This window comes from Dermacentor andersoni, chromosome 10 (genome assembly GCF_023375885.2).
Source record: "Dermacentor andersoni chromosome 10, qqDerAnde1_hic_scaffold, whole genome shotgun sequence".
NCBI lineage: Eukaryota > Metazoa > Arthropoda > Arachnida > Ixodida > Ixodidae > Dermacentor > Dermacentor andersoni.
This window is the reverse complement of record NC_092823.1, coordinates 134,670,995-134,695,149: the sequence shown is the minus strand read 5'-3', so window position 1 is coordinate 134,695,149 and position 24,155 is coordinate 134,670,995. Positions and strand designations below refer to the sequence as shown.

The following is a 24,155-nucleotide window of genomic DNA, read 5'->3' as shown; positions in this document are numbered from 1 at the left end:
TATGGGGCAAATTATGCAACACAATTCAAAACAAGTTAGAATTGCTGCTCCTTTGTCTACTTGTTGGCACTTGCAAATTCCCCTATCTTTCCAGTTATTAGTGACTGCTTTTGTGAGAATTCTCTGGAATCTACAGCATTGAAGGGCTAGGTGCAAAGAAGAAATGCTGTTTGTAGCTTACCAAGTTACTACAGCAGCCCACAACTTTCAAAAAGTACTATCAGCAAGCTGTAAATCAGATGGGATGTACTAATAAATTTGACTGCATCAGGTGTTCTATGACATTGTTCCAACCACCCAGCCAGACTCACACTTGCAAAACTAGCAGGAGACACCATTGTTTGCAGATAGTGAAGGTTCAGTTGAAAGTTTTGCTTCCTTCTGGCATACCACTAGCGTTGATATAACCACTGTACGTACCAATTTCTATGATTCAAAGCAACTGGGGTGAAAATGGCCTGTTTTCTCTATAAAGTTTCCAGACCCGACAAATTCCCTGAAAATTGCAGGTTTTTCCTAATGGTAGACACCCTGTGCAATTTGTTGTGAAAGCCGCCAAAATTAATTTCCTTCTTCTCTATTTTTCTTCATTGTGCAGTATTCTATTGTGCACTCATGTCTCCCACCCTGTAATAGCCCAAGAGGGCTTATGTACTGAAAGTAAACAAAATAAAAGAATATCAAGTTTGACACTCTGAAGTGACACCATGCAGACAATAGCTCAGTTCAGTTCTGGGTGCGGTACCCACATCAGAAAGGGAAACTGGGAGCTCACCATCAACTCTGCCGTCAGTCACACAGGTAACATATGTATGGCTGCTGCGTCTTCACAGCTCCAGGCCAAGTGAGGGATCAGCCAACTTCCAACTCCCCAGAATCCTGTCCAGGCAAGTTTCACGGTGCCACGCAACTTACTTTTTTCCAAGAGAGCAACAACAGAAGAGCACGAGTTTCAAAAAGCATGAAAAAAAGAAAGTTCTGCAGCAATCTAAAGGTTGAAGGACATTTTCGTGAAAGGAAGAAATTTTCACCGACCCCAAAAGTGGCATAAAGCTACAAATAAAAATATTTTCACAGAAAATAGGCTTTGCAATTAATAAATGTTTATCCCAGACTATAGATTCAACCTGCCACTGCCATTTTTCCAGGGTGATCACTCAACCAGCTGAGCTAACCAGGAGGGTGAAAGCAAATCCATGACCAGTTAGCACAGTTCGCAAAGTAGCTGCCATGGAAAGGCGAGGGTGCAGCATTCGATCCAAGCACCAGAATGAATGTTTTTAAAACTACAAAGCTTTTGTTCTGAAGAAACTGTGTGCGGTTCCTTTGTGGCTTCATGCTACTCTTGGATGGAATTAATCATGTCTTCCATGAGTTTACTACAAATGTTTTTACTTTCCAGGCACCGAAAACCTTAGCCCTAACTTATCCTCACAAGAATTATTTGCCATGCTGGAGGCATGCAATCATGTGCAGGGAGCATGCTTTGACATAGAACATGCATCAGTGGACATAAAGCAACTCTTTGCAGGAAAGTATCCAGCAGTCAGAAGAAATAAGTAACTGAGGAAAGCCTGTGTATGTTAGCTTAAAGGGACACCAAATGGAGATGTTAAAACAGTTTATACTGTTGGATTAAGCTATCAAAACTGTAAAAAAATATTGGTTTTAGCCAACATACAGAATGTTAAACCTCCTCATTTATTAAATTCTGTACCTAAGCTGTGATACTGATGTGTTAGACTAACATAACAAATTTCATGGCATTTTCATGTGCCTTCTGTGCAGAAAAATAAAGTGTTTAGGTTGAGCCTGTCCTAACTTCTGAATGAAATACAATCATCTTTTATTGGTAAGCAATGAACAATCATTGAGACTTCTGACGTTATGGGAGCTGGTGTGGCAATTTCAAGGTGACACAGCCATCTGCCACAGTAGCTGTGCAGTTCTGCGAGAGTGTCTTGAGTTCGATTCCAGATCACAGCAGCCACATTGCAAGGAGGCAAAATGCAAGAATGCTTGTGTACTCACATGCAGATGCATGTTAGAAATACTAGCTGATCAAAGTTAATCCGAAGCCCTTAATGTTGCATCTCTCGTAAGCCAAGAGTCACTCTGGGACCTCAAGCTTTTCATCAATTATCATGAAAGTTCACCAAACCTTTACTTACAGCAGGACTACCCTGCTCAAAATTACAGAAGTACAATCTATCAATACTGACACGAGATAGGCTGGCACCTGCGACCCAGTCCACTGCATGTAAACATTTTTCAGCTTAGCAGAAAGTTCTTTGCTCATAAGTGAGGTGTCCATGCCAGTGTTGACTAAAGCTGCGACTTCTTCGTTGTCTATGCTTACTGGTATATTCGATGCGACTATGTGCCTTCGATCATCTGAGTGTGTTTGAACATCAGTCTACTAGCGCAAGCTCTTGGGCCAGTTGGTACATGAACTTGAAAAGGGGGGTACCAGCGAAACACAAAGGACGCGCACACAAGGAAAAGGCATTAGACATGGGTGGACACTATTGTCCAGTGTCTAATGCCTTTTCCTCGTGTGCGCGCATATTGTGTTTCGCTGGTACCACCTTTTTTTTTAATTTCATCAGTCTATTGTCGTCACTGCTGTCGCTTCATTGCAATGGAGGAGATTCGGTACCCTCGGCGTCAGCGGCCTCATCTTTGCAGGTCACTGAACTCAGTTTTCCTAGTTTGCAGGGCTGGGCGAACGGCGCCGAAGGGCGTCTTGAGGAAAAACACTACTTGGCAACCAGTATCGTGATGGAGCAGGTGATGGCGAGCGAGGCTTGTGCCTTTGCTGTTCGAACAAATTGCGGCCATTTGTGAAGTGGCTCTCGATCACCAGCAGGCGCTCACCAGGTCATGGACAAGGCACGTTCGGGGAGAACCCACGCAGACCCACGTGATGGTAGAAACACGTCCTGTAGATATGGCTGGCTTTGCCACATCAAAAACAGAGGGGGCTGTGGTCAGGAGCATGCCAGACATCACTCTTTCTTGGCCTGGACTCGATGACTGGTGGATTCCAGTGCCTGAACCCACTTCCACCTGTTTCGCAGTATGCATGACGTTTGAGGTGTTATACAGCGATTGACGTCATACGGCTTCCGCATGAGTAATCCGAACTTGCTCCTGCTGCTGTGATGCCCCATAGCATTCAGAAATTTGGATGGCTTGCCTGGTCTCGTCTCGCACTGTCTTCACCACAGAAAGTCGCATGACCAGGGACTCGACCACCTGTATTTTCTGGAGCTCTTATGATAGCTCTTATCAGTTCTCTCAGGTAACTGATGTTGCTTCCCAGTATCACGTTATGGATGTCACTCAAAAGTGAAATCACACTTCGGTTGTACTGCCTGGCACATTGTTATAGTGCCTTTTCCACTGCAGTGGCTTCAGAAAAAAGTCCACAAGCGTAGTCGGCGGGCTGCCAATAAAGCCGGCAAAGATTTCCTGCTTTACACCTCGCATTAGGTATCGGACTTTTTTGTCTACGGGCAATGAAGTGTCTGCATGCCTGAAGAGCAGAGCCATGTCTTCAGTATACATGGTGATGCTCACATTAAGAGCTTGAACTCTTGACTGGATGGCCAACTTTGCTATCTCCTTTTTGCCCACGCTAGTGAGTGCGGTGATTAACTGCCAACAAAATTCATCCCACGATGTCAATGTTGGCTCGTGGTTCTTGAATCACGTCTTTGCAGAATCCCCAAGAGTGAAGTACACATTATGTAGCTTGCGTTCTTGGGACCAACTGTTGAATTAGGTGACCCTTTCGAAGTGCTCAAGCCAGTCTTCAACGTCTTCGACGTCTTTAAAAGCACCTCTGTGGAACACAATGGGTGTCTGGGGCTGATGCAAAAGGATCTGCATCAGTGCTGCGATCGCAGCAGCAGATGGTTGGTGCATTGTCCTGATAGGATCAGAAAGCAGACCGTGCTGTGGATGGAGCCCCCTGAAGACGACGGCAGGTACGTACGTGCACAGGGGTGAGCTCTGTCAGATTGCTCATTGGCATCGAGTCAGGAGTGCGCTGTGTCTTGGGCGATCGTATCATTTACCCAGCACCTCCTCCAGAAATATGTCACGAAGTTAGCCAGTGAGGCCTTGACAAAATGGTGTTCCTTTAATAATGGATGATACTCTGAGAGCACGTGTTCCACTACACACTTCGTCATTCTCGTTCCAGTGGCTAGCAGCCACAGGTGCCGGCCTATCTCCCATCAATATGGGTTTAATATTTTACTTAGTGTCCCTTTAATGCCTGTCCCTGTAGAACATGGTATGTTTGCAGGCAGTGCCAGCAGGTCTGAGTCAAGCCACCGTAGACTCATGCAGTTGCTGCCTATAATTTCACGCTTTCACAGGCCTACTTAATCACTAGCCATTAGAGCATCAAGCGAAGAAGTATGTTCTGCGCAACTGTGGAGGGAGGAACTCGAACCCTGCACTTTTTGATTATAAGGCTAGCACCAGCAACTAAGCCATGCCATGATACTGGTGGTTGTGGAGCATGTCGGTCATGTCCAGGGATAACAGGTAACCTCACAATGAAGACGAGGTGGACAAGGCTTGATTCAAAAATTCAATAGTGGGAAAGAAAGGTTGTGGAAACCATAATGAAACAAAAAGGTAATAGAACTCTTTAAGTAGAAAAAGAATATTATGCCAGAAATAAAGTGTTGAGCTGTAGCAAAAACTCAGTGCACTTCCACTCTGTGAAGAAAGATGACCAGAGAAGCTGTGTATGTGGGCCTCTTAATGGCGAACTGCACCGCTGCCATGGGTCGGCCCGGTATTGGACTATCTTCGGGATTGGCCCACGTATGGTGAGTGCTTAACACCTGCGTCACCTCTGCTGCGGGTCAGCCTGGCATTGCACTATCTTTGGGATCGCTCATGTATGGGGAGTGTTTAACGCCTCCTTCACTTTCGCTGCAAGTCAGCCCAGTATTGCACTATTTTTGGGATCAGCCCAAATATAAGGAGTGTTTAACACATGCGTCACCTCTGCTGCGGGTCAGCCCAGCATTGCACTATGTTCTGGATCTTTTTCTACACGCGGACACAATAGTGGAGAAAGTAGTCCTTAACATCTTCACTGTAAAAAAATTAAATATACTGGCAACATTACAAGTTTCACCATGACATGGAGGGAGTCGAATGCTGTGTATTCTTCTATGCTGACACAGCAACAAAGAAAGACCCATTTGAGCATGAAAGAACTGTGTGCTCTTGATACACCTCCAAAATTGGTGTGCAAGAAACATAAAACACGCAAAGTCAGTAGGACATGTAAAACAGTAGTGCTGACTTTTCATTAGGCCACAATGTTGATGAGTCAATATGTTGCACAATGGTAGACATGAACAAATACTGGCAAAATTTTAAGCAAGGTGTGAGACCGGGCTAGTTGGTATTCCATGCTGATGTAACCAATGCAACAGTGGACACGAGAGACTAGTAAGGTGACAAGGACAAGCGCTGACTTCCAACTGGCATTTATTACTAAAAAACCATGCATATATAAGGTCGCCTTACATCGCCACTTTAGACTTTTTAATCCACATTTCTTCTTTTAACGGGACACAAAAGACTGATAAGAGTTTAGGCTGCTAAACTATTCTTCAAAACTTTATTTCTTATTATGTAGTTGAAGTTGAAGAGAACACAAGGGCCAATCTCCCATTTTCTTTTTTAATCTTGTGCCTAAACCCTAGCACCAGTACATGAGTGAGCTGCCACGGATTTCAAAGTATTCCTCTTTGGGCCTTTGTGGCTCAATAGAGCTTCTCAGAACTTTCAAAGTTTAATCTTTACCTCTTCTAGAATACAGTGTAAACCACCTTTACCAATAAACAATTACTAAGCCAGAGCAGGCAATGTCATATACACGATGTCACAGAGAGCTGGCACAAAAAGTATAGTGTTGCCACCTGTGTTTTGTTTCTGCATCTTTCCTGGTGCTGTGCAAGTGTAATTTATTTTTCTGTTTAGTATGCCCTTGAAAGATTACTGACACAAAATTTGTTTCTCATCCCTTTCTCTAAGAGACCGCTGTCAACTTTATGATTGCGATATAATGCCTCAATTCCCAAGGACTCGACACATAATTATTACATAATCCTTCAACATAATGTGTTCAAAAGGCTTGCTGAATACAGCACAAATATGATTGTGAAGCAAGAATCCAGTTACACCACAAAAATTAGCAGCAGTGGTCACATCATATCAATAACTATTTTCACTGAGGCATTCATTAGACTACGCCACAATGGCATACTAACTTTCTTATATACATGTTTTTTCTAATAAAAGTTACTCAGTGATTTCTTTACTTGTTTTATCAATGTGTTGACATACAACAGAAGCACACCCAAATAGGAGGAGCTTACAGGCGACAGGGATGTATTCTGCAAGTGTCCACATAATGGACATGCCCATTTTGTTTGCTGCAGAAGTGCTGATTGGCTGGAGATGCCAGTCGCCTTCTGACACGTACTTCAGCCCAGCCAATCAGAACTTGAGTAGCAGACGACATTGATATGCCCATTAGGTGGTCACTTATAGAATACAGCCCCAGATGTACAGATGAATTAGCGCAACAAATGGACAATCATGCTTTCATGTTTTGATCCTTCAACATCACTAATCTAATTGAAAATTATGCAAGTCCAATGAGCCCAAATCTTTGTCTTCTTTAAGCAAGAACACCAGTAGCAAAATGTCTCGCAGTGTAATTTTGTATGAAGCGGTGAAGGAGACATTACTTGTACTAGTTGAAGCGCAGAAATGATAAAGTAAAGGGAAATGAAACAGCACAAAAAAACAAGTTGCTGCAGGTGGGAACCGAACCTAAATATATTTATATTATGCATGCAATGTTCTTGCCAATCAAGCTACCACGGTGCCATTTTCCATTCCACACTCTTGGGTATCACATATGTGTACCAGATACACATATACCCTGGGAGTATTAGCCAGCACCACCACTCGTGGCCATGGCGGCGGATGTAGAACTACAGGTATCATGCATTATGTGAACTTCGGTGTAGGTGGGAATCGAACTCGCACCTTCAGGGTTCTGAATTCCCACCTGTGGCAAGTTGCTTTTTCATTCAATTTCATAATCTCCCTTCACTTTTCTACATTTTAATTCAAAAAAAGGAAAACAAGTTTTTCCCTCATTGCTCTCCTTGGCTTATTGTCTGCTGGCTTCACGTATGATTATGGCCAATAAAAACTAGGGCCATCAGTTTCCCTTCTTCTTGCACAGTGCAATATTGTAGTTTGTCCGGTTTGTTTATAACTGATCCACAAGTCAAATATGATTTGATTACATTCTGCAGTGCACAAATGATTGGTATCCCAATAAACCCCGCTGCCCAGAGAGATTACTGTCTTGGTACTTTGTCTCTCTGTGACTGCATTTCTTCCTTTAGTTTCTGGTTTGTTTTTCTTTTCTTCTTTGTGTGTGACCATTCACTGCTGCAAGATTGCTATAATGTAGTCCTGTTGTCCCAGTTTGGTTTATGTGTACAAGGTTTTAATGTGAGTGCTAAACTATTTGTCTTGTAATGTCAATGGGCTGTATGTATGCAAAATGTAGCAAGGGCCAGAGGTCCAAACATCTGCAATGTGCATTGCATTTTATCTGTCTCACTAATTTTCTAGTCGTGAAATTTTAAGGTTATTTCAAGTGATTGATTAAGTGATAAATTAACTTTTAGTCACACTGATATGAGAACACAACCACAGCCATATAATGCTATGCCATTGATATTATATTCAGGCTGCTCAGCAGCAATGAGAATTCAAATGACAAAAAAGGAAACAATGAACATAATGAATTCAGTATTGTTAATGATGATCCTAACCAATCTTTCATAAGCTTGGTACGAAGCACTTGAGCTGCTAATTGCTACACATACATACTTAACCATCATCATCATAATTATTCTATATTAAGTCCATTGCAGGACAAACGCTTTTCCCAGCGATCTGCAGTTACTGCTTCCTTACATTAACCCAGCACACTGAAAATTTCATATTCTCATCTATCTAATCCTCTGTTATCTTTGACTACATTTCCCTTCTTTTAGTGACCTTTCTATTACTGATAAGACCACCAGTTATCTGTTCTATGCATCACGTGAACTGCCCGACACCCCCTCTTGATTCCACAACCTAAACCATAACATCAGTTTTTTGCATTTGAAGCCTATGTTGCCATCTCCTAAGAATGCACCTGCTTAATATTATTGTTTAATTAATTTTAACCAGTGAGAAGAAAATAAGAATACAGAGTACACCAGACGCTGGAGTAGTGAATAGTTAGTGTGAAGGTACCACTGGTGCATGTTCCCACTCTGTTATATAAAGGCATTGGAAATGATGAACACCACATTAACATAGTACCCATAGGCAGGTTGCCGAACCTCTAAATGACAGAATTTTCTCGCCGAGATAAAAAAAAGTGTTTGAATCACACTTCAATGTAATTGGGGTGAGGTTAGAACATATAAAATTGGTCTCGGATGATTTGCTATCCGAGGGTAAAATCTGTGGGCTGGAGCAGGCGCCCAGTGCAGGAGGAGTGCCGTCATACAGACCTTTTTTCATGGGTGCCACCATATTATGTAGGCAGTATTGCCATCTACGGGTGGTCAGCTTACTGGCTTGGGCAAGCGCTCCGTGTTGTACAGCAGGTATAGGCTCGGCGCCACTTTATAGTGGTTGTTCTTGTGCTTGCCCAGTCTACTCTTCTATGTGGGAAACGCTTCTGTGAGATGTACTGAAGTGTTTTAAGCCAGCATGGTCGGAGTTTCTGCTGGCATTGAGGGGGACGGAACACCCAGTACAATGTGTACGTGCATGTTAATATGAGTGCATGTTAATATGAGCCTGCAATAAGCCTCTGAGATCAATTGTGTATTAATGAAAATTTGTTTCATGAATGTGGCCTTACTGCAGCACTCTTGCTCATTCTAAGCTGTGGTTTAACAGTAATGAGTTCTTACAAAACATGATTATATTAACATCATGGGTACCATCCTCTTGAGGAATAAGTTGTGCTGTTTACTCTTACAAGCATTAAAACAGTTATGGGCTATTCCATGCGAGACGTGCCACACCCTATGAGTGGCCATCACCGATTCTCTTGGAAAAAAATTGGTCTTGCTGGTGATTGTGTGAATGAGGTTTCACCAACATATTTCTTTCGTTACAAAAATATTTGGTGACTAAGCACTTTTTAAAGCTTCTGCAAAGAAGCAAAGTTGGTTAGAGTAAATTTTTTGTAATCAAGTGTGAAACAATGTAAAATGAAAAATCTATTTTGGAATATTTTACTGGCATGCTTTTTTCACGTGATGTCATGGGTGAACACATTTATTAATGTTCACATTTACTTGGCTCAGTTAAAAAGCAAGAAATTGTGCGTTTTCAGAATTTTTTCGCATAGATATCGTTAGGGTTTCAGCAATAACATTTTATTGCTATTTTTTCGCATTGCGCAGTTTATGCTAAAAAATAATTTTTGACCATGAAATTGAGTGCTTTCCCTGAAAGTTACTTCCAAATTTGGCACAAAGTCATTTTTTGGCAATGTTCAAACCTAAATTAAGCATTAAGGCCCTCTAGATTAAAATACACGAGATGGCTCATTATGGTACGTGCCAGCCTTGCAGCTTGTGATCAAGAAATTCATAGTCAAGTAGACTTTGTTTGACGTGAGAAAAACATTTATGAAATCCACAACCGATTTCACTGGCAGGCACTCCCTAACTGTGTCTTCACTGCAGAACTAGTATGCGCCACCAGCTATTTTTTTGGCACGATATGCACTGTGGCTATTTGGCAAGCGAACGCATGTTGTGTCACTTGACATCAGTTTAAATACATTGTAAAGGACGTATGTTCATCAGTTCACCCCTTCTAATTTGGAGGCCTCATGGCAGTCAGGTAGGCGAACACGGCATTGATGTGAGATCTTTAGTGTAGCTAACTTAGCCCCATTCTGTCCTATGCTGAGGCAGAATAATCAAACGGTAATCTCTTCTCTCCTGCTCTATACTAAAACAAAAATGGCGCTTGATCACACCCACGGACACTCACAGCAGACTACAGCCTGCAAACTGGAAATTTCTTTGTCTTTTATGCTATAGTACGCACGGAGTGTCGATGATTCAGGGCGTTGCATAAGTAATCTATTGATCTGTAGTACTTACAAAACAACAAATCAGCACCATTCACAATAGCTTACGTCTAATAACTATCCAGTCCTGACGGCGACCTCGAAGCTGTCAGGGTTCACTTTTATCACACAAATGTATTATCGTAAAACGAAGTTAAACGAGGGCATTAACATCCAAAAAGTGTAACTAGGTATTTCACTGCCATTTCCTGTGCATAAAGAAGCTTGCACACATATTTTATGCATAAAAAGTTCACAAGCATAACAAGAATTCAATTTTCGCCCACTCGTGTTTTGCGGTGAAGGTACAGTTCAAGAATGCCTACTGGTGAGATTGGTTGCAAATTTGAAAAATCCTTCTTTCGCCTGAAACAAAATTTACTCGAACTAAAATTTCTGGATTTCAAGTGAAAAGGGTGGTGCATATAATGAGCTATTTTACGTACCTTTATTGGGAAGGTTACAACGTTTAATTTAGGTTTGAACATCATGAAAATGTGACTTTTTGCCACATTCGGAAGCAATCTTATAGAAAAGTACTTGATTTCATAGCCAAACATTATTTTTAGCATAAACTATAGCAACGCGAAAACATAGTAAAAAAGTTGTGCCTGAAACCTTAATGCTGTCTATGCAAAAAATTTCTGAAAATGCACAATCCTTTGCTTTTTCACTGAGCTATAATAAAGGTGGAAAATTAATAAATGTGTTCACCTATGATGTCACATGAAGGAACAATGGCAGTAGAATATTCTAAAATAAGATTTTTCATTTTACCTAGTTTGACACTTGATTACAAAATATTTACTTCCAGTCAACTTTTGCTTCTTCATGTAAACTTCAAAGCGCACTTATGTCACCAAGAAATTTTTTCGGAAAAAAAAGAACTTTGGTGAAACCTTAGTCACACAATCACCAACAAGCCCAATTTTTTCCAAAAGAACCGGCAATGGCGCTTTCTGTGGTCTGGGACATATTGGGTGAAATGACCCTTATCTATAGATACATTACATAACTACCTCATTTGTTGGACAAGCTTTCTGCCCACGAATAAGAGAGTTCTGGTTAGTAATAACAGCATACCCTAAAGTGTGAATCCCACTTTCCGAGTGGTCAAGCAACTGGCTGCAGACTGCATGAGCATTCAAAGCAGTGGTAGATGCTGCGTTATAGATCTGTTTGTTTTATATAGCACATGGTACAAGCATACGGCATGACCATGCTAGGTCTTATTTCGGCATTAGCCAGTTTTTTTTATTTAATTTCTTTTTATGTATTTATTTTTTTGTTAAAGAAGAGGATGAAAAAAATTTGGGGGCCTCATTCGTTCTGTCATCTACGATGCAACCGACCATTTGACAGAAAATGTGTCCTCACAGATATCCCTCCGTTTCTTTTTATGTGATTCCCTTTAGATATTAGTGCTCTACAGGGTAAAAAGGTAATGCCGAAGCACAAATCTTATATTTATCATTCAAGAAAATAGTGCCTCTTCCTCTTCACAATCACTCTCTCTGTCAGTGCAAAAACTAGACAAAGACGAAAAAGAGAAGACGATCACAGGCATGTGATCGTCTCTTCCTTTTCATCTTCATCCAGTTATGCTAAGAGAACAGGAATATATTCCAACTCACCTAGTTCTCGTTACTAGTGCAGTATATGTATCATGCTGGTTTACCAACCACAGAGATAGCTAAGTTGAGCAATGCCATCGACATCATACAGGAGGCTAGTGTAGACATCGCATAGAGATTTCAAGTCTAGTAGACTTGAAATGTGTGAGAACAATGTTGGTGGCTGATGCAAGTGTTTTATAATGATTGGTGCTTAGATATTTCAGGATCGTATTAAGTTGGCTGTACACTAGCCCTTTTATGCTTTAGTTGCCACGCAAAGTGATCACACAGTGAGAACATTCTCCAATTCATGCTGGCAATTTACAGACAATGGTTCTCTTCGTTGAGTGAAAACCGATACCGCCAAAATAGTTCACAACACAACACACAGTGGCAGACGATGCATGTCGCATGTTTGCACAGCCAAGAGAAATTTCTGCGCACTGTAGTTACTGTTGCTCCGAAAGGCTACACAGAGGTTCTTCAATGACCTTGTATGAACTGACATCGCACAAATTCTCGGAGAACAAGATAAACCATCTCAGGATCATTCCGCAGCACATCACGGCAACACATCCATGCCAAACTACACCAGCTAACACAAGCCAGAGAGGAGGAAAGGCTTGACGCACACCCTTTCCTCCTTGTCATATCAAGAGGTCTATACTCCTTTTCTCACACTATGCCCTCCTATTTGGAACACCAACCACCCTCCACCATCCAAAAGGAGTGAAAAAGGCAGCAAAATGTTGACCACTGAATAGCTGTGAAGTCTCAAGATTGATTGGGCAGCACTTTAGGGATGTGTGTGAGGAGTGGTGGCGTGGGTGGGGGGGGGGGAGGGGGGTTATGCTGCTTAACTGCGGGGGGGGGGGGGGGGTGCCCCCCCCCTGGTTGTGGCATGCCTGCACCTATTCATACTTTTGAAGTGTTGCATTTTGCCTGCGCCATTGAAGTAAAGCTGCACAATTTCAGAACTTCTCATGCCCATCGTGAGCTGGTCCACAGTAGTGTCGGCGAATTGAACAGATCTATTATAGAAACGATGACTGCAATGTGTGCTTCGAACAGAAGTAGCCGGCTGAGTTTCTTAGCGTGCTTCACATCACTAGAAACACCCATGTGCAGAAAGTAGTTTTCCAAGTGTGAGGTGGTGACAAGCTAACATCCTTTTGTTGGGAAACTACACCCAACATCAGAACCTTGCATTCTTATGCTTAAAAGTTTGCTCACGAGGCCTCGTCAAAAATTTCAGTTGTTGTGTGTGAAAGTTGTGAAGCTCCGTCTAGAGAATTTTATGACAAACACTATTCAACTTGGTCCATAACTGAAGAATATAGAAGTTGCAATGCCTCATAGCCATGCTGGCAGGAAGTAAACTTCTTTGTCAGCATTGAAATTCTCTTCCTTTGGCTCAAATAGTGTTTGCAAATGGAATTCCTTCTGTGCCTTCTACCATATCAGAGACAAAAGACCTGTATATATTATAGCTTCCACCTCCTTTATTTGCTGCGCATCACCCTTCCAGGCCGTTTTGCATGTTCTGCATTAAATTATTCACTGAAGTCACATGCCACAATTGGCGACATTGCAGGCAGTGCATCTGACATGGAGGCATTTATTTGTGTGAGCTTGATTACTGGGCAGAAAGCAGAACTACCTTGAGAGGAGGAGCACAAGGGCTTTTGTTTAATGTTTCCGCTGTTGTTGCATCATGCAGCAGTTTGATATGTTGCATACAAGAATTTGGAGGATGCTTAAGCTTCACTTTTAAGAGTGGAACATGATAGCGTTCAAAGATTTCTGACCACTTCTCGCACTTCCCAGCAACTGTAGCGTATGTAACCGTAATGTTTACTGGGAAACGCTCGCGGTGATCGCTATGTCCAAAGGCGAGTTTTCTGGTTGAAATGTGGCCTCTTGCATGGGCCAGGATGCGGCGGAGGTGAGCGCCATCTGGAAGTGTTTCAAGGAAGCGGTTGTGCCGCTCTGTGGACTCCGAAATATTTATGCGTCAGCGTGCGTAAATGGCAGACACCGTCTCCGGTCTGTACATTATAGAAATGCTGGAAAAAGGGGGTTTGTTTGAGTTTTCGTGAATTATGTTTTTTCGTATATTCAAATTACACTCCGAGAGCTATCATTTCTGTAGGCTGTGTGTAAGTCGTAGTTTACAATTTTTCCACGTATTTTAGCTTGAGAAATTCAATTAGTTCAGTGAATTTCTTGCGTCACATCAACGACCTGGGTATCTGTGGTTCGAAAATCTTTTTACCAAAGCAACGTCTGATGTCGAACACTGGACGCAGACGAGGGACGCTGGACGTCGGTGACACCAGATTTTCCGCGACTCGGGCTCCTTAACACTATCACATTAAACTCGTAAGTGTATGGTCTGTGCAACGCACTTGTCTATTTGCAATTCTCACACCTAGTGAGGGGATTTGTGAATGTCCCATTCCAATTTATAAGAAGTGCTTAAAGAACTGAAGCCTCTTACTGGAACCAGTGTTTCAGCAAATCACTTTGCCAAAACGTTCGCTCCAGCTGGAGGCTTCCCTTTTTCGACCATTGCTTATTATTTCAAGCCTCTATCTGCTTCTGGACATCTGTATCGTTTTCATTACAATTTAGAAGCGCAAAACTGGCACGTCACAAAATTTCGACAACTGCCTCGAAGAGGGTAAGGGTTATCTAATGCATGCACAAAACAGATAGTGCAATAAGAAGTCAGACATGGAGAGAAGTGCGTGAGCACAGAGGAAGCAGGACAATCATGTGCCGAGTACAAAGCATTACAAGAAATCTGCATGCAATGCGAGAGTTCTTATGCTACGCAAGGCAACTGTATGAAATTGCTCATTCTGAAAAACCTTAATATTTTATATAAAATTTGTTCTTCAAACAAGGAAAACAAACGAACAATAATATATCTGCACCTTTGCATAACTGAAAGTTCTAGTACTTGCAGCAAAAGATCAGAAATGCACATATATGTACTTACATATCTTATATGATGTATATTTTAGTAATTTGATATTAGAATGCACAAAATGTTCGCATCATGCTGTAACAAGGTGAGGACGTAGCACCTTTTCAGACATTTCTCAGTTTATGCTTATAATGAGGTGAACGAGACCTTTCTTTCTTGTATTTACCCGGTCTGTGTGCTTGCGTGAGTTGCAAGAGAGACATCTAGGCACTTTCGCTTCTGGAAATTCACGTTTCCTTAGGTACTATGGAGATCAAACACACACTTTGCTCTGTTTGTCCCTAGCTGAGCTGCATTGTGCAACAGTGGATAAATACTCAGGAATGAGCTCTCTCTCCATTCATGTTTCATGGCGTCGCACCAAAGCTCTGCGTTTATGACTGCAAGGCTCTCGGCCCAAATTGTGTGTTGAATAGTTTTTTTGTTTCCTCATTTTTTTTAAACAACTATTTCTGCATCATTATATCATTTCCCCCTTTGGCTTCTGCTGCAGATTATTTTTTTCCCATGCTTAACCACAAGGCCTGACACAGAGGGTCCCTGCTAAGGAGAGTGAAGCGACTCGGCATGGTGGGGAAAGTGGGGCTTAGGTAGATGCTGTTTTAGCGGCTACAGACTAATGAATAATGGTACATTGTTACCGTTATTTTGTTTTATTGCAAAATATTCATTAGTAAGTTATAGTGAAGTTCTTGTTCATGGCTGTGCAGAGCATATGCAGAGCAGCATGTGGCCTGTATTGTCAAGATCACCTCCCATTACTGGCGACTCTAGCACTGGCAGAGCCACCTAAGGCACTCTGCAAAATGTTATGTTACGAGCACCTCAGTGACACGGGCCACCACTGATGACAAACAACTGCCATTTTACTATTACGAACTCTGTATCGCCCGCCATGATACTGTTTGGATGAAGTTTAAATGGTGGTTAAACGTAGCAAAGTGTGTCGTCCTCCATAGTACCTAGGCAAATGCACATTAGAAGAAAGCATCTCCAGCAAAAAGTCCCCAGATCTCTCTATGGAGCCTTTCTGGCTTTGGCAAATATGAGAAACAAGTTCTCGTATAAGATAGTACAGTGCTAACAAGGTGCACCGATACAAACAAAATATGCCTGCTCTTTTGCACTCACCTGCAGAGAATATTAAGTAAAAGACTTTATGTGCACTCATCACATACACAGCACATAAGCGAATATTTGAGTCACTGTGGTCATATACAAACATCTGCTGAAACTTGTGATTACCCTATACATTAAAAAAAATCACACCTGAAGAAAAAGTGTACATCCACAATTTACTTTAAACCCTTTGCGGCCGTAAGGATTTACCCCCTTCCAGTCATTATGGTCAGGAACTATTTCACATGCTTTGAATGCATTGCACAGAGCTCTCAAGTGGATAAACACATAGTAGATGATAATGATCAATATCCGGGCAAGGGAACAAGAGTTCAGGATCGCCAGTCAGCCTCTAGAGTCTGTGAAGGAGTATGTTTACCTAGGTCAATTAATCACAAGGAACCCTGATAATGAAAAGGAAATTCACAGAAGAATAAAAATGGGTTGGATCGCATGCAGCAGACATCGTCACCTCCTAACTGGAAGCTTACCATTATTATTGAAAAGGAAGGTGTACAATCAGTGTATTTTACCGGTGCTGGCATATGGGGGCAGAGACTTGGGGACTGACAAAGAAGCTTGAGAACAAGTTAAGGACTGCGTTAAGAGTGATGGAACGAAGAATGCTAGGCATAACATTAAGAGAAAGAAAGAGAGCGGTTTGGATTAGAGAGCAAACGGGTATAGCCGATATTTTAATTGACATTAAGAGAAAAAAATGGAGCTGGGCAGGTCGTGTAATGCGCAGGTTAGATAACTGTTGGACCATTAGGGTTACAGAATGGGTACCAAGAGAAGGGAAGTGCAGTCGAGGATGGCAGAAGACTAGGTGAGGCAATGAAATTAGGAAATTTGCGGGCGCTAGTTGGAATCGGTAGACGCAGGACAGGGGTAATTCGAGATCGCAGGGAGAGGCCTTCGTCCTACAGTGGAGATAAAATAGGCTGATAATGATGATGAGGAGGAGGACAATTATTTAGGAAAATATTAGTTTTTCCTAAGGCCTTGTACAATATACATACAGTCTCGAGCTAGCATACTGTAGTGAGTAATCACCACATGAAATATTTTCCTTAAGTTCCTTGCCGTCATTTCTTCAGGCCTCTCATCTGAAAAAACTTGCTGGCTGGCCAAAGGCGAAATATATTCTTTGTCAGAACTAAAATTGTCTTCCGATTCACTAAGATCATGCAAGTACTTTCCGTTAAAAGCATGGTTAAAAAAAGTGTTGCCATCCTCAATGTTCTGCTGCACAAAAAGTGCTGATTAATTTAACTCCTTAAAGTGTGCCACTTAAAAGTGCTGTCCTCACATTCAGATGCTGCAAAATGCAATTACCGATAGCTGGAAAAGTTTCCAAAATCTACCACAATGCTCACACAACAAAAGAACTAGTGCACGCAAGCACGTGCTCATCATGCTGTCATGCCTGGCCGCAAAGAATTAGAACAGATGTTTGTTGCACCATACTTCCAAGAAACAACAAAATATATAAGGTACTTACGATACAAGTGGAATGTCCCAGGCCATCACCAAGTTCTCACTATTGCTTGAAGGTTCATCCATGGATACCGTGAGCAGATCAGCACAAGTCACTGTGAAAAAAGCAGTAAAGTAAATGTGCGTTTTGTGATGCTGTCTGGCCACCCAAAGCATAATTTAGTTCACTGCAAGTAACTGGCCAAATTAAGAAACAGATACCACTGGAAGTTTTCTCTTTTAAAGGAATACTGACAGATATATTTGTCTTGTTTTTATTTATTTATTGGATAGCCATCAAGACAGTAATTACTATAGAACCTGAATTCTCTGAAAGTGCAACAAATTATGATACCTTTTAATGGGACCATTTCAAAATGCACACCAAGAGCAGCACAGCTTCCAATGTGAATACAGTAAAAGTTATCAAAACTTGATGGTTAAGCCTTTGTCTCCTTTAAAATGCAATGTAGTTCTTCTTTACTGATAAACAATTAACCAGACCCAAACATACATTGTCAAAACCAGACATCATGATGAACTGAATGGGAAACTTCAGGCCAATGCCGCTATCCCATTCTTCATTTTATTGCGACAGCAGTTAAATACTGTGTCTGCCTGTCCATCTTTTCCATTATGTCTTTGTCATCACTGTCACCATTAAGGTGTCGTCAGGACAACTTATCGTCAGCTGCCTTCTTGCCATTTGGCAAAGAAAAAAAAAAACTGCCTGAACTCGCCACTGCAAATCAAACTCATGCCCATGTGGCAATCTGGAGTTGGGAGCTCAATGTGGACAGGGCGGCACTGCTAAAATGTGGATTCTGCTACAACAGCAGACCTTGTTTTATTTGTGTTTAACAAGCAAAATTGTGCACCATAAATCCAGCACAGAGTTCCACGAACACTCGCATGCGCCACCTTTACTGAAAAGTTTAATAACATTGTTATCGAGGCATTTTAGTTAATTCAGATAAAATACAAGTCCTTGGTTATAAACAAGAACTACCCAAAATATTAAAAACAATATACATCCATGAGAGAGAGAATGAGAGAGAGTGATGTAATTCTCTGCATCAGTGCAGGTGGTAACAGAGTTCAATGAAAACATGGACATCACAGAAAACAATTTAGGTCAGAACCATGTGACAAAGATTTAAAGATAAACACATAATAAATATGACAAAACAACTACTCACGTTCCTGCATCCTGGCTAGGCCTTCTATTGCACACCAGACAACCATTAAATACAGCTAAATTTTATTGTTTATGAGGCTGTGAAGAGGCACTTTCAAAGAAGCCTGGGATTCATTGCTGTAACTTACAAATTTACTCTTACAGGTAATAGGTTGCATCTTTCCACTTGATTCAAACAATGCTACTCCTAATCTATGCTCTGATATCATCATCCATATTTTTTAGCACACAGCTCTGACCAAAAGCTTTCATTCTTAAAAAGTAACGATAGTTTGGCCATATGCATCAGAAATGTCACACCACAGGTTGCATCCCTTTTTATTGCTACTCAAAACAGAGCATGTGCATGTGCCCACATGAAATGTTTCATCTTCATCGGGTCTTTTGCAACTGCACTCTTTCATCCTTTTGTTGTGGATGTTCCAAAACATTCCTATTAAGTTTGTGAGGAAGCACTCGGTTATTATTGCTTCGCAGAGTTCTTCAAATGCAACCAGTGTTTGGAATAACTATAAACTTTTGCTGAAATGCGTTGTGCATGGTACAAGGACAAGCTATTTGCAGTGTAAATCATGTTGGTGTTGTGGCTGAGTGGTCAAGGTATATTTCCAGCCAGAGGGCCGAAGTTGAAATCCTGTGGGTATTGTAGAATATGATTTCTTTATGTGTTGAACAACCAATGGGTTGTCTTAGGTGGTCATGTGACCAGCTTGCCATTAACAATGCCTCAATTACTCGAGATGAAGTTACAAGCCCAATCAGAAGCCCTATAACACCACCTCTATGTCTGTGGAGATGAAGCCACACCAAAAAAGTCTTTGGCTTTCAGTTCAACTTCAACAGCAGGTCAAGATCTCGCACACTTATCTCACAATATCCAGTATTACATTCTAAATTAATGAATAACAGCTCACAGTGCACATGATGACAACAACTCTTCAAAATTTAAACAATGAATCTATACTTGGGCTATAAAGAATGCTTTATTACATTCTGGAGAAATCACTGACACCAGAAGCAACAATATTCATGAATGGCTCTGCTCACCAGCAGACAGAGCCATCTCATCGTGAAGGAATTTAAAGTGTAACAGCTGACATAGACACAACACAGATACATAAAGAAAAAGTGGCAGTATCATCTCTAATTTCTTTGCATGCAACAGCTGTTTTGCTTCGAAATCCTTAATGATGCACATCGACCATCTAGTCCGGCCTTCCATCTTAGGGCAATGAATGACAAATTCACATCAGCAAAATACTGCATGGATTTCAACTAAGGCTAGTACTATTTTGGAAAGTGGCATCAACTTATTCATATGATCATCGCTAGTCACACCAAAAGTATATTATTGCAGCTGGCTACACTTTCATAAGATAGAAAATCACAAACAACCTAATAAGGGCGCAGTGTAAACCTACCTGCGAATAACAGCATTATGACCACGGCAATCTATCACCCCCGTAGATTTAAAATGCACACAGGAGCAGTGTCAACCAGGTGTGTTCGCGTGCAACCTTACAATTAAAATGAAGCGAACATTGCATGCCTAAATGAACACTAAAGAAAGATATTAATTGGAGCTGGATAGAGGGATGAGGCATCTGTAATGAATTCGTCATTTATAGTGAGAATAGAGTTTTGTAAGCAAGATGATGACAAATATGGCAAAAAATCAGCAACAAATCACAAAACAAAAATCACAGTAGTGCCACCTATTTTGTGACATCAGCACTGTTTGATTCAGAGAGAGCTGCAGAGAGGGACATCACATGGAATGGTGACAACTTGTCCATTTTGATGCAGACAATTCAAATAAAGGAGCAGCAACGAGGCTTTAAATGGTAATTTTCTGTGCAACAAAATCATATATTCACACACAAGAAATAATGATAGACAAATAATCTATGAATCAAACTGTTTATTATTTTCCTTTGGTGTCTCCTTAAGCAGAATGCTATAACTAACAGCTCAGAAATGCAACAGCTCATTTGACAGCACAGACGTCATTTAGAAAACCTTCAATTTTATATATAACCGAAGACACAGTTGTGCATGCAACAACCAAGTCGCACCATTCTAGTGTGACTTGGTCTGCATTAGGGCATCACAGCAGACACAGAGAGAAAAACAGCCGTATGGAAGAAGCATCACATCTGATTAGGATACTGTATTGAGGTAAGTATGTGGTAGAGTTCGACACAGGCCTAACAATATAGGGAACAGGTAGCCAGTGGCACACTAGAGCAAATTTGTTCCGTGGAATGGGGAACATGGTCAAAGACAACACAGAATTCAAGTAGTGAGAAGATATCAAAATTCCTGGATAGAGCAAGTCTTTTATCTCTCTGTCCTGTAGTCAACTAATTAGGCTAAGATTATCATGGTGACTTTTGTCCAGGGGCGTGCATATTTTGCTTAAAATCTCCTGAAAAAAGTTTTTTGCTTGCAACTGCAGTGTACTGTTCTTGCTTAAGTTTCACAGAAAGACCACATGTTCAGGTCTATGCCATTCAGTGTAACACTTGGCACTTACCAAGTTATCAGGGAAAAAATGCAAGTTGCCTTGGTTTATGGGGATGCAAGCTGCTGCGAAGGCCGCACTAACTTGTCACTGTCTTTTGGCAGCTGCAGTAAGCAGCAATTCAGGGAGGGTTGCCACATGCTGCCAACTACCCTGAAACATGCCGAAACCTCCTCTGAATGGGTGCTTTCTGCAGCTATCAGCAGGCATCAACACAAGTTTATGCTAGCACCGTCTCAGCAGCAGCTTGCGTCCCCATAAAGAAAGGCAACTTTGTGATTTGCTTTCTGAAAGACCGGGCAAGTGATTGTAACAAGTGTCACAGTGGACGACATAGGCCAGTGCAGTGGGTAGCACAATATCTTTCTTTTTTTAAGACATTAAGCAGCATATGCACATCCCTGTATGTAGATGTCAAAACTAAATTCAGGCTAGATTTATAGCTAGAGATACTGCTTGTAATCACCAACTTAAATTTGGGCAGCTATGCATGGTGCAATTACTTTCGCAATACTAAATGCGGAGGTTTATGGCCGATACTATTAGCAGCTGGGATGGATAATGATTACTACACGTTCAATGAAAAGCAGTAGTAGAAAAAGTAATGTCACTGGAGCCAAGTTTCAACAAGAGGACCTGTCATCGTCAGGGCTGCCCTGAATGTGGCAAGTCCCCTAGCTGAAATGATGGCACCAGCGACATTACTTGTTCTACCTCTGCCCGTAACTTCAAGCTTCTGTGTTTCGATTCAATTAAAAGATACCTGTCACTACACATTGCTAATGTGGCAGAAGCGTTGTCATTTGCACACATTCATTCCTGACAGACGTTGCGTAAATTTTAAGTATATGCTACGCGGAAATTATGTGCATGTTGCTGCATAATGAAAATTAAGCTCGCTACAGTATAGAGCCTGAGACGCGTCAGCTGTAAGCGTGCAAGATGGCGCCACCGCGAGCCAGCCGAGTTCCCATTGGCCGGCAATCCACGCGCCGACTTCCGGTTGAGAAGGTAGCAACACAAACGCATGTTCGACATTCGACATCACAGCGAGTACTTCTTGCACGTCATGCATCAGGCGAAAGAAAGTATCAATCGCAACATATGCAACAAAAGGAGGGGCAGCTCCATGCACTGCGCGGTCAAACAAAAGAGTACAGAATTTAAATATTTCATATTACCGAATGAAAATAATGTGCGCAAGGCAGACGCTATGACTAATCCCAATTACAAATTGCTACTGCGTCGCTATACTATACCACCAATACAGACATGCGCGTTCCATAAGTTGCAGAAGTACGGATAATCCCTAGTGGCTGATCTAGACAGTACACTCGTAACCGCTGACCACTGTACAAAACAAGATCGATCTGCCTAATCCCGCCCTTTCGCCATACTAAACGGCGCCTGACATTCAAATATCAGTAGAACCGAATTACATGCAATCCCACGCAGAAATAAACACAATTCTTGTGTTTCGTTTTGGTCGAGCCAGCTTCAAAAGCACCGAAACGCTGTGTTAAACGGTAAATGTTAGCAGCATTTGGAAGTGTGTATAATCGACTCACGATTTCACGATGATGTTCCCGACAAGAATATCAACCAAAATGTGAAGTAGCGGACAGCAGGAAGGGACGCAAATTAACGACGAATACATCTACAGCGTTAGGGAACGATAAAAAACCGAGCTAAGCCTTGTTGGCATCAGAGTATACGCTAGATGTCGCACCCGATGCGGCGCTTGTGTTTTCGCGATTGGTCGCCTGTTAGGGTTAGCAGTGGTTTTAAAATTTGCGGGCCATTAGCGTTAGCCAATTTGCTGAAATATACTGTAATACACGCAAACATTATTTGGCCTTACATAATTAGGTTAATATTAATAAGGCTCGGTCGCTAATTTCTTGCTTTTTATCCCATCAACAAAGAAACCGAAAGCGGAAACAACAAACGGTTCCGGGACTTGTGTTGATCCCGCAGCGGTAGATATCAATATCAAATCAAGCCATTTTGTGGAGCTTCAAATATTACAACCATGCAGCCAAAAAAGTGAAACCATTTGTTCATAGTTAAGTGCCACCTTCACGTAAATTTATTGTAATATCGGAAGTGTGCCCATAGCACTGATCGAAACACTCCCACGAAGTAATAAATTATGCAATGCAGTTTACAAACACGTGCGTTTTATTTTAGATCATAAAGCTGATTTCACCCACACTATTTGGCTTAAAACCATGCAGTCGTTTAGATTCTGTCAATTAGTGTTATTATAATTTGTAAACGTTTCGGAAATATTGCCTTTGTGCTTTTGTATGTGTGCATTAAATTACAATATTAAACTGCAAATTCATGCAAAAGAAATTTTTTGCAAGTTTTCTTAAGCGGATAATAGATGATGTCCAAAACTCGACATATATGACGTATTCCTTGATCCTAAAACCCGTTCCGCCGCATTCAACCAGCAAAAGCATAACCTTTAATATTCACATTGTAAATTCAGGGGCACTACTGTATGATGCGTGGATTTGGACACCACCTATAACGCAACTGCACTGTGATCGATAAGTTTGGCGGAAGCCAGCAGAAGTTCGGCAACAATGTTCCGCGATCATTGTTGCTCGTTTTTTAAGACTCCAATGTGACGCCCAACGGTCCAAGCCGTTCAAACGGGCTCACCTCCTATGGTGCGCACATCGGAGACGGTGATCGCGAATTAAGCGGCCAGACTTGCCGTGTGCATGTTCGTTGATGGTTACAGAAAGATGAGCTACAGCCGCTGAGGGGAGCAGCTTTTAGCTGTCACCTTGTGTGTGCCTTGATGCGCTGAGGTAGGCATGGGGTTGCGTTTTTGTATCTTGTTTGCCATGTACAGATAAATTGAAAGTTATTCAAGCACCCAGTTTGGGGGATATATGGCTGAGTGCCGTTCGAGGTTGTATCACGATGTGGCCGCGCAGTGATTCAAACTTTGTTTTTGCGCGCCTGGTGCTAAATGAGCCAGATATACTCGCACA

General features: G+C 41.7%; 1 protein-coding gene and 1 long non-coding RNA gene across 8 annotated transcripts in view; one reads left to right on the top strand and one right to left on the bottom strand.

Annotated features, from left to right (window-relative positions):
* Positions 1 to 922, top strand: part of LOC129388128 (uncharacterized) — a 156,188-nt gene extending 155,266 nt beyond the window's left edge. Inside the window, exon 5 of one of the 2 annotated variants that reach the window (XR_008615156.2) lies at positions 834 to 922. This is a non-coding gene — a long non-coding RNA (uncharacterized lncRNA). The remainder of the gene's footprint in view (positions 1 to 833) is intronic. The other variant, XR_008615158.2, reaches the window with a different exon arrangement.
* Gpb5 (Glycoprotein hormone beta 5) overlaps positions 1 to 23,186 on the bottom strand; it is a 134,914-nt gene extending 111,728 nt beyond the window's left edge. For 2 of the 6 annotated variants that reach the window (XM_055078261.1, XM_055078263.1), the window contains exons 1-2: positions 17,448 to 17,538; positions 776 to 914 (exon numbers count right to left, since the gene is read on the bottom strand). Coding sequence is in view for 2 of the 6 variants with exons in the window: in XM_055078265.2 (XP_054934240.1) it covers positions 17,448 to 17,509 (62 nt within the window). In the remaining 4 variants the exon portion in view is untranslated. Of the gene's footprint in view, positions 1 to 775; positions 915 to 17,447; positions 17,539 to 22,712 lie in introns of those variants that run through there. The other 4 variants (XM_055078265.2, XM_050192905.3, XM_055078262.1 and 1 more) reach the window with 4 other exon arrangements.
* Positions 23,187 to 24,155: the final 969 nt, after the last annotated feature.